The 11,551-nt window shown below is 26.9% G+C and overlaps 1 protein-coding gene across 1 annotated transcript; it reads left to right on the plus strand.

Annotated features, from left to right (window-relative positions):
- The first annotated feature begins 2,202 nt into the window (after positions 1–2,202).
- Positions 2,203–10,321, plus strand: LOC107167166 (cathepsin B-like cysteine proteinase 4). The gene is made up of 6 exons (XM_089219223.1): positions 2,203–2,423; positions 8,792–9,022; positions 9,091–9,291; positions 9,496–9,643; positions 9,714–9,824; positions 9,934–10,321. The coding sequence occupies exons 1-6, from the start codon at positions 2,304–2,306 to the stop codon at positions 10,143–10,145; spliced, it is 1,023 nt and encodes a 340-aa protein (XP_089075349.1). The 5' UTR covers positions 2,203–2,303; the 3' UTR covers positions 10,146–10,321.
- Positions 10,322–11,551: the final 1,230 nt, after the last annotated feature.

Raw genomic sequence — 11,551 nt, forward strand, 5'->3', positions numbered from 1 at the left:
TTATTATCATTTAGTTTTTTCATATTATATTTAAATTTTGATTTTTATCATTTAGATTATTTATTCACATGAGATTTATTTTTTTATTGTATTAAACATTTTTATCTATTCATTATCTATATTTATTAAAAAAATATTTTTTATCAATTTAGATTTTTTAAATATATTTTTTAATTTTAGATTTTTAATTCAACACGGTTTTTCCTAATAATTTAGATTTTGTTCATATTATATATTTTGTTTTTGGATAAATATTTTAAAAAAAAGAAATTTTTAATTTTTAATTTTTCAACATTTCTATTGTTCATCATTTTAGAATTTTAATTCAATATGTTTTTGTATTATCAATTTAAATTTTTTATTTATTATTTTTTTATTCATCATGTTTTTTTCTTATCAATTCAGATTTATTCATATTATATTTTTAATTTTAGATATTTTTAACAACATTTAACAAACTCAAATTTGTTTGAATGTGGGTTAGTTTTGATGCAGACTTTTTATGGGTAAAATAGCTTGAAAGTGCTATGCAAGGTTCCTCATAAGTTTTTCTTACAGAAATAAAATATGATCACTACTTACCTAGTCACAAATCTTTTTTTAAAAGTGAAATTTTAGACCATAAATATTGAATTATGATCAATGTAAATTACCACTGATAATTTATTAGATCGATTTAATAATTAATCAACCTACAATTAAATCACATAATACAACAAAACATGTATTTATTACCACATATTATAAAATAATAATTATACAATTTCTATTGCTGATGGTGCTAATGAGACGCGCAAAATAGTTGATCAGGATTTGGTAGCGTACTAGACACGTGCGAATTTCGGATAGTAAATAACCTACTTTGTCACTAAAATTTGTAATTATAAGTGCATATTAAGAAATAGTGACCAGATTTATAAAATACAAAAAGTACCTACAAAATTTTATCATTTATATGTATTTATATAATAAAACAACATCATTTTAAATCATAAATCATCAAATATCACAGATATTAATTGTATTAAATATAAAATAAAAAAAAACCAATTATATCATTGGAATTATAAGTCATACTTCACTACTTCTATTTTTTTTATATACTACGCTGACGTAAAATTGTTAAATTTTTACCCGGGAATAATCAATTTTCGAGGAAAATTTCCGAGCTGGAATTATAAAAAGCTGCAGGTCAGGAATTCACTTGAATTGAGTAGTTACTAATTATTGGTGCGAAAAAATTAGAAAAAGTTAAATTTGGATGGTGAGTAGTGCCAGTGTAACGTTATCTCAGTCCTACACGGGGAAAAAAGATTTTCCGGGAAATCTATCAGAGCAAGAATTATAAAACGCTCATTAGGAATTCACTGTAATTGAGTAGTTACTAATAATTGGTGCAAAAAATTGCAATTTATGATTGGGGGGGGGGGAGGGTAATGTCCCCAATTTTTGTTATTTAGATTTATGAAAATAAATTGAAAAGTGAACATATGTCTTAAGGAAAGAAGGATACGTCATCATCATACTTTTAGTGAATAAAAGAACGGGAAAAAAACATTACCTAAAATTTATTTTGATTTTAATAATTATTTTCTTCGAAATTTGTTTTAGGTATTTTTATTTAATATGTTTCAAATGTGTATGAATATAATGAATATATAAAATTGTTAATAAATGTCAATGACTAATAGTAATCATATCCAACATTCGATCACTACATAGACATTGTAAATGATGAATAATCAATTATTTAATAATTCTGAAAAATTAATATGATTATGAACAAATAATGGGCTTCCGAGTAAAGTATGATATTTATTATACCTATAACATGATTCTAACTATGTAAAAATACACCACTTAGGTATATGAAACGTATTTAAGTAGCTGTAATATAAAAATAAATAAAAGTAATTTAAATTTAAGATAGTAAATCAAAAATCAGCTCTTGTAAAATCAACTCTTTTTAACCTATCAATACATTTTATTTAAATTTTATCTTATTTTAGCGAAAACACTTCAAACAAACCAGATAAGGCTATAAGTGTATGAAAAAAATTGTTTTTTTTTTTTATTTATCCTACATTAAAATATAGGGATCTTTTCATACAAATTTCAGAGAAACGATTACTTATATATTGTTGATTTTAAAATTCGAGTGTTCATACGTACCTATATAAAGGCTACCTACCTAAACATTATTATTCGAATTGTATTTTATTACTGCTGTAGTCCATGCAGCAACAGTGTGATTTTAATTAAATTTTGTTAAATAAGAAATTTATTGCTACAAAGTTATAACCATGGCTAGGGTTTTTATGTTATTGTTTGTGATATTCGTCAGCGTTTATGTGACTGAACAAGCATACTTTTTGAAAAAAGATTTCATTGAAAATATCAATAGGCAAGCGACTACATGGAAGGTAAGTCGTTTATTATATAATATGTTGGGTACGAAAAATGTCATGTAAAATAAATGTAAATTCTATGAAATGAGTGTAATCGCTCAAAAACTGTCAACGGATAAATATATTGATATATTATTATACAAAGCATACTAGCTAATTCCCATTCCCTTCGTTGCCCATTAATAATGCCAACTCTATATAATTCAAAATTTGTGTTCAATTGGTCGTTAATACCCGGCTAGTAGGTTAGTAGGAGGGTAAAAAATACTTTACAGCCGTATTTACCTATTAAGTATTAAAAAAAAATTTCATCCAATTCGATCCTATAATGGTTAATTACGGAGGAATTTGGTTTTAAAAATTGTTTGACACGAATATTTTATATAAAAGATTATATCAATGTTTGGATGATTTACATTTAAACCTTTTCGAAAATATCAACTATCTTCGGGTATAATCGTTTTTGAATTACAACTAATTCGTTAAAAGCCTCGAGAATATATTGATAAAATTTATTTTCTATATTATTCTATTGTTATACAGGGTGATTATTTTATCAAATATCACTCATTATTTTTAAAAAAAGTATTAACTTTTTTCAAAAATTTTTTTTTCAAAATTGTAGATTTATGCTGTTCTAGAATTGTATAATTTTTTTTATATTTTTCACCCATATATTTATTAAGCAAACAACTAGCAACTTTTGATTTTCAAATGGTAACCTATACTTAAAATTTAATAAGTGAAAAGAGCTATTTTTTTATTAATTATCGCGTTCAAATTTTCATTTTTCGTTAATCCGTTGATGAGATATTGCTCCTCAAAGTTGGGTGGTTTTGGTAGATAGTTATTGTGTGTAAATGTGTTATACTGTTATACAGTGGCATAGCCAGGACTTTTTTTTTTTGGGGGGGGGGGGGGGTTGATAAAATGTAACTTGTGAATAATTTCACACTCCCTGAAATGTAGTCATAAAATGTTTAAATAAATTATACAATACGTTAGTAAAGTTTTAACGATGACAATTTACAATGCATAACACAAAATAATAACAACATTGCAATATTTTAAATACTATAATGCGCGCTGGTAACAGTTAGATCCCACAACTCCAGACATTTGAGTCATACTTTAAGTCCGTGGTACTGTGGTAGTGTGTGAATATGGAAAAACCAAATACATTTTACCACGTCCAAATGATTGTATTCCTAACCTATATTAAAAACATTATATTTTTGATATAAATACGGATGATGAGGGGGGGGGTTAACACACTAAACCCCCCTGGCTACGCCAATGCTGTTATACCTCGTCAGTTGTAGATACCGCAGCTATCAGGATTTTTATATCTCAGGGCAAAAGACATTACACTTTTCAAATCAGTTCATAAAGTGCTTAAAGCCCCTAAATGTATTTTATGGGTGTAGCCCATTTGGCTCCCGTTTTTCAAAAAGGTGGATTCCCAAACGGCTCCCGTTGAACATTTTTTTTTAGGTTATATTCTAAGAAAATTATAAAAATTATAATTTGTGAATTAAATGTTAAAAAAGTTTTAAAAAATTGATAAAAATCATAAAAAAATGTACGTTTAAAAATATTTAAAAAAATATAAAATAGGTAAATTTTTGGCGTACAATTTTTTTCATATAATCTATGCTTGCTATTTTATTTGATGAAAATTCTTGAATACTGTTTTCAATGAGCTTCTTGTTTTTTAGTCAGTTTTGGTGTGTTTACATTACTTCGAGTTTTAATTTGAGTTTCGTATTGTATTTTGGTAAGTATGTCGATAACCTTGAAAATGTTAGGATGAGCAGAATTCAATTCGGTGTTGAATCTTCTGTGGAATGATTCGCAGTCATTCGCAGCAAAGGAATGGGATTAAGCCCATTTTTTGGGAGTCACGAAGTTCACCCCTCGAAGGTGATTGCGGTACTGGTCGTAATAATTATTATAAATTATAAAGATCAAAAGTTATAACTTATAAGTATCTAATAAATTCGATATCGTTCGATCCAATGTATAGCAACGATTATCTTTGTACCTGATGGCTGATAATACCTAGGCACCTACAATAACACGCCACCATATTATTAATTGGACTGTTACTGTTTGCACAGAACAAACAGAAGGGAATCATATTTCATTTAACATAGGCTCTTATGGGAGATGATAAAACTAAGTCCGACATTTCTAGAATTTAAACGTGCTGCCACGTACCGGGAATTTCCCTTTTTTCTATATACCGTGCAACACTGTTTATTCGAAAATCGACAGAACGTGTTAGCCATGACGTGTTGTACTGTGTAAGTTGTTGTTGTTATGAGTGGAATTGCAGATTAACAGTGTAGCCACAAACCACAGAAAACTTAAAATAAAGGGAATTTCTCGGTACGTGGCAGCACGTTTAAAATATAGAAATGTCGGACGGTTTTTCGATGAGCCTTAAGATTCCCTTCTGTTTGTTCTGTGCTGTTTGTAGCTTAGATTGCAATTAATCTCTTTTCTATGCCGACTACGCGCCATAGAGTAACACAAAGAACATACGGAAATACATAATTATCTCATTCCGTTGCCCATGGTTTATCATTACTATCTATCATCAAGAAAATATAGTGTTACCAATATGTGTATTTACAAAATAAATAGTAGCAGTAACTTACTGTTAATTTATGTCACAAATATGCAGTGTTGATAAACAACATGTTTATTTAGATACTAAAGTATCCGTTCATTAAACTCACATTTTAAAATTGTAATTGCGATTTTGTGAACTAGACTTGAAAATTTTATTTTATAAATCATAGAAACAATGATTAAAATTAGAAGACATAATGATTTTAATTAATAGTGTTGAACATCTCAACCCTGGATATTTCAATTTAATAAATAATTTCAAACCTTGCTGCACCTCTGGTACTTTTTGTCATTTTAATATAGCAACTAATCATATAATTTTTTCCTTTATTTGAATAAGACATAATTTAAAAACCACTTCTAAATGTAATACTGATATTTATTATATGTATAATAAATTAACAAATTATACTTTTTGACAAATACTATGTATCACATTCATGTACAACATTCTACAACACATTTTAAATATAAAAATGTAAGCATAAAGTATTAGTTTTTCCACATTGGTATAATGATTGACAGTTTTATAAATATGACATTTTTTACACGATTTATGTTTCGTAAACATAAAAAATAAAATAGAAAATTTTTGTATAGAATATTTATTTTTCGTTAAATTTTTATGTGTTGCCCGGTCCTAGTAGTAAACCATTCAATATATTTGGCCTTCTTGATACTTTGAGTTTGACATGCCTGTACTAGTGGCTAAATTAGTTTTAGTTATTATATTTTTTGAACAAATCAAATATTGTACCTCTTCATATACAAAATATATAAGCACATGCACATTGAATAAAGTAAGTTATACAAGTACATCAAAATGTATAAAAATTAATTTTACTAATAACACTAATTGTAAGTGGTATTAAAATTACAATTTATTACAAATCTGGAATTACAATACCGACATACATTTAAATAATATTTTTAACAGGTTAATATCACATAGCTAATATAATAATAATAATATAATGTAATATTAGCTCCAAACTAATTTAATATTAGGTATAAACAACTTTTTTTTTTGATTTTTACAATTTCAATTTAATGCATTTACAATTCCAAATCAAATATTAGTATAATATAAATAATTTACTATAAGTCGCTTCAATAGTTGAATAGTTGTAATATATAAGTACATGGTAGGACTAGGTATTTTTGACCAATCACATAAATTTAATCAATAGGTACCTAGGTATTTAAATAACAATGATATAGGTACGTTCAAATACATATAAGGCACTGATAAACTTAAGTAATTATATTTTATGTATAAAAAATCATATTTTAAATGTCATGAACAGGGTTTGAGACAGAAATTTGCTGATTTTTTTTGATTTTTTTACTGATTTTATTAGCATTTTATAATACTTATAAGTACAAAGAATCAAACAATAGACACATTGTTTTTTAGGTGGGTTCTTTTTAACGTATTTTAAGTTTTTTAATGTATATTTTCTACTTTAATGTGATGCAACTGATAACCATTAACAAAAACTGGGGAGAGAATAACCATTTATTAAATTACTTATTTTTTAATTATTTAAATGTATTTTTAATCGTTTGATTCAATGATTCTGCTTCTGTTTGGCCTTGAACCCTGTTTATGACAGAATTTCTCAGATTTTATACTGATATTATTATGAACCATTAAACAATTTTACTTTAATAAGCCAAGGACTATGAAAAATCTTTTTCAAAATGATAATACAGTTTAATCAAAATGTTCATTTTGCAATTATGTAAAATATGAGTAAAGTTAAACATGTATTCAAAAAATTAAAACAAAGTTTCCAATCACCCCAGACTTAAAAATTTAAATTTAAATGTGGTGTTAATAATATTCAAATTCAAATTCAATTTAGTACTAATTATTATTTGATGACAACAGTAATTTAGTATTTATCATTACAATGTAATACAGTATAATTTTAAGTTAACTAGTTACTAACTTAGCATTAATTTAAGTATAATTATTAAACACATATGTTTCTATTTTTTTTTTTCTTAATTAGATTTACACAATCTACATATTATATTGTGTGTATTAAACACAACATTCATATCTATATCTATGAATATTATCTTTTCAATTGCAATGATTGATGTTGTCACCTCATTTAAATTATTTATAAAATATCATACAAATTATAAAACATTAACATTAGCACAATTTTTAGTTTTTGATACATTTTTTTTCCAATTCTAAGATTGGTTAAATGATTATTTATGTCTCTCATTACTCGTCTTTGTCACTTACAATCTTCTTCAGCTCCCACTTTAGAGTATGTTCCTATTCCGGTATCTTTCATCACTTGCTACGAAAATGGATTGATCTAGGTCATCTCTTTCAGGTTTTTCTTCAATTTTTCCCTTTATTAATTACTGTAGTTATCTAAGGACTAATCCTTATTACGTATCCGATCAATGTTTTCTTTTCGATCTTAGCGTATTCCATATTGATTTTTGGGTAGGTATTCATTCTCCTAAAAACCTCAACATTTTTTATCTTTTCTGTCCAATGAATTTTTAATGTTCTTTTCCAACACCATACTTCAAAAGCTTCTATTTTGGCTTTCTCAGATTCCAAGTCTCTGATCCATATAAAGCTATGCTATAATATTGCTAAATACGTTATTACACAAAGTGTATGTAATGGTTGTAGCTTGTGTTGTGATATTCTAATTGATTGTATAACAAGCCATTTAGCCATGTATTATCGTATTATCCAGTAAGTACCCGCAGTGTTCCATTGGTTAGGTATACATTTGAACAAATATCGTATATGTATAAATGATTAAACTGAAATCAAAATATCTTAAGTTAATGAGAGATATTCTATAATTAATTTTATTTTTTGCAACTAGGTAAAACTAGTAGGTAAAACTTACCATTCCATTGTACAAATGAACTCGTCAAGTATCCAATTCACGTGATTTAGGTACTTAAATGTTTGATTAAATTATTAAATAAAATTCAATATCTATGTGGTAAATAGTATAATATAAGTAAATATAAGAATTAATAATATTATAATTCAAATTTAAACACTTAAAATTTTTAAGTATTAAAAAAATAAAATACTTTATTACCGATTCACGAGTTTTTATGGATATGACTTATCTTATAAAGTTATAACCGTTTATTTTTTAGATCATATGATCTAAGGTTTATCTCATCAACACGGATTAGCAAAAAATGAAAATTAGAACGCGATAATAAATAAAAAAAAAATATAGCTTTATTCATTTATTAAATTTTAAGTATAGGTTACCATTTGAAAATCAAAATTTGCTAGTAGTTTGCCTAATAAATATAAGGGTGAAAAATATAAAAAAAATTATGCAATTCTAGAACGGCGTAAATCTAAAATTTTGAAAAGTCAATACTTTTTTAAATAATGAGAGTTATTTGATAAAAGAATCTTCTGTATGAACAACTAAGTATCCTTATGATAAATTTGTAAGATATTAGAAACAGCGTAACATTCAAATGTATAAATATTTTATAAATTTAATAATGTATTCTTAAACCAACAAATTTAGAAATAATTTTAGCAAAAATGTGATTATACGATTCGTTTAAATTAAATTACAGATCGAAATGAACAATAAACCTATCAAACTCCAATACCTTCATTTGGTATTTAACCAATACATTCGGTTAAAATATTAAACTTACATATTATTGAACTGATTTTAATTAATAATTTTACATAGTAATCATAACATTTAACAAATAAGGCAGGTGGGAACTTCCACCCAAATACTCCAAAGGAACAAATCCAAAGACTTTTGGGATCAAAAGGAGTACAAATCCGAAACAAAAATAATATCGGAATGTACAAAACCAGGGATCCAAAATACAACAACGTTTCGGACAGTATTCCAACGTATTTTGACGCTAGGAGAAAATGGAGACATTGTCAGACAATCGGAGCAGTACGTGACCAAGGAAATTGTGGATCGTGTTGGGTGTGTACAAATATAGATTGTTCTGTGTCAATAATAGGACAATAATTTAAAACAAATTATCTATTTAGGCAGTGGCCACGAGCTCAGCTTTTGCTGACCGTTTGTGTGTAGCAACAGATGGAGATTTTAATGAATTATTATCAGCTGAAGAAATTACTTTCTGCTGTCATACATGTGGCTTTGGATGTCATGGTGGTTATCCAATAAGAGCGTGGAAACAATTTAGTAAGCACGGTCTAGTAACCGGAGGAGACTTCGAATCTGGAGAGGTTTGCAACTCGTTTGAAAAAGTTTATTAGTTTATAACCGTGTATTTAATTTAAGTCCAAGCCTATAGGAAGCCATGATTATTTTAATTGAGTTCAGTTAAGTTTAAAATATTGAAAGTGTATCATTAATAGTTATCCTTCTTGTAGTGTTAAATGTCATATTGAATATTAAGTTTAACCTTTGAGTTTACATAATGTTTTTAGGGTTGTCAACCATACAGAGTCCCACCGTGTCCTATTGACGATGACGGCCATAGTAAATGCGACAATCAACCAATGGAGCCAAATCACAAATGCAGAAGACAGTGCTACGGAGAGGAAAATATTAATTTCAAAGAAGATCACAGATACAGTATTTATTTTTACAGTTTACAATTTTGCATGTATGTAAATATATTTAATGCATTTACTTATGATTATAGCTAATGATTATTACTACCTGGACTATAACAGCATCCAAAAAGACGTTATGACTTACGGACCAATTGAAGCATCATTTGATGTATACGACGATTTCCCTAGTTACAAGTCAGGTAAACGATTAGCACCTACGATTGGATATTTTATAATATGACGTGTACTTGTGTTTCTTTTTATTAATAATCATAATCATATTTATTACTAAAATTTTACATTCTAAAGGGATTTATGCAAAAACCGAAAATACTACATACTTGGGATCACACGCCGTTAAATTGATCGGATGGGGTGAAGAAAATGGAATTCCATACTGGCTGATGGTCAACTCATGGAATGAAGATTGGGGTGACCAAGGTTTTTTCAAAATTCTACGTGGCACAAACGAATGTGGAATCGATAATTCGATGACTGGTGGTGTTCCAGTGGTTTACTAAGTGAAACGATTACAACTAATTAATATAGTTTAAAATTGAAATAAAAATTTTTGTATTATTTAAAAAGTGTTAGGTATTGCTCATTGTCAGTTCAAATCATGCTGTAGACTTTATTTTTGTTTTTTTATGAAATTATAATATTTGTACACTCCAATATTTTTGTTGGAAGGAAAATATTTTTTCTGTTTATTATCATAAATTCCACTTTTGAACACAAAAATATTTTTTCCAATAAATACGTTATGGTGGGTTCTGATACGAAACGTCGCGATCGGGTGGAACACTTTTCGGCCAAAATGAACCTTTACTCTTTCAGCCATTCTGTAATTATCGTTTTCGGCCAGCTCACTATTTTTGTCACCAATGAAATATTCTCTTTACGTTTTATTTTTGTTAACCTACCAAAACACTACTTTTTTTAATAGACTGTATAAAATAATAATATATATGAAAAAAAAAATTAATATCTTAATTATTTATACATTAAGATCCAATTATTTTGCATGTCTAAGTACTTTATTCATATATACGGCAGCCGACACAATGATACATATATGTACACGGATAAAAATACACTGAAATATAATTGAACAATGATATCGATCGACCAGATATCGACAAGAATAAGATACCTATAATACAATATAATAAAGATAAAAGTAATAATAATAATAATAATGACATCTAAAATTATTGTATACGAGTATGCGTCAACAATTGCCAGTTATTAATTTATAATATATTGAATTAAGTTAAAAAGTATACAAAATTAAAGTTTTATTGTATTATTTATTTACACAACACAAATTAAAAATAATTATATTTACCAATTTTATTCACCTAATAAAAACATTGTCTACAATATTATAACTGTAGACATAGCCACACAGTTTAACACATCCATTCAGTCTTGTGTAAAATAGGTACTTTTGAAAAGTATTTGAAATAAATATTCGAATACTCATGAAAATATATTTTATATTTTGATTTGTGTCACTCTATTCTTTCAAGGGCTACAACAAAGATTTACCAATTCATAAATATTAAATATTGAGAGGTGCAAATTGAGAGGTGAACAAATTTAAAATAAATATAATTTTCATTCAAGCAAAATCATGTTAAAATATTTAGTTCTGATTTTGATCATTTAATTTTGTTAATCTATAAATTGTATTAGGTACCACTATAAAAACAAAGTATGTATGTTATATATATTTTACATTGGCAGTTATTTTTTTTTATAAATGTAATATGAAAACTAATGGGATGAACGATGTGTGGGTGTGGGGGCTTTGCCCCTACGGGTCAGTGAGCTTCTTACTATTTGTGCACCCCCAAAATTATTGGTCTAGTTGCGCCTATGAATTTGGCATTAGAAGTTCTTTTCATCACACATTATGGTCAAA

Source organism: Diuraphis noxia, unplaced genomic scaffold (genome assembly GCF_037042655.1).
Source record: "Diuraphis noxia isolate RWA-SAM2 unplaced genomic scaffold, SU_Dnox_SAM2 contig0001, whole genome shotgun sequence".
In the NCBI taxonomy this organism is placed as follows: Eukaryota; Metazoa; Arthropoda; class Insecta; order Hemiptera; family Aphididae; genus Diuraphis; species Diuraphis noxia.

What these genes read in the sequence shown, in the direction of transcription:
- LOC107167166 (XM_089219223.1), top strand. Translation starts at nt 2,304, where the DNA reads ATGGCTAGGGTTTTTATGTTATTGTTTGTGATATTCGTCAGCGTTTAT. An exon ending in GAAATTGTGGATCGTGTTGG is followed by an intron (nt 9,023 to 9,090) that starts GTGTGTACAAAT and finishes TTATCTATTTAG; the next exon opens with GCAGTGGCCACGAGCTCAGC. An exon ending in GAGACTTCGAATCTGGAGAG is followed by an intron (nt 9,292 to 9,495) that starts GTTTGCAACTCG and finishes TAATGTTTTTAG; the next exon opens with GGTTGTCAACCATACAGAGT.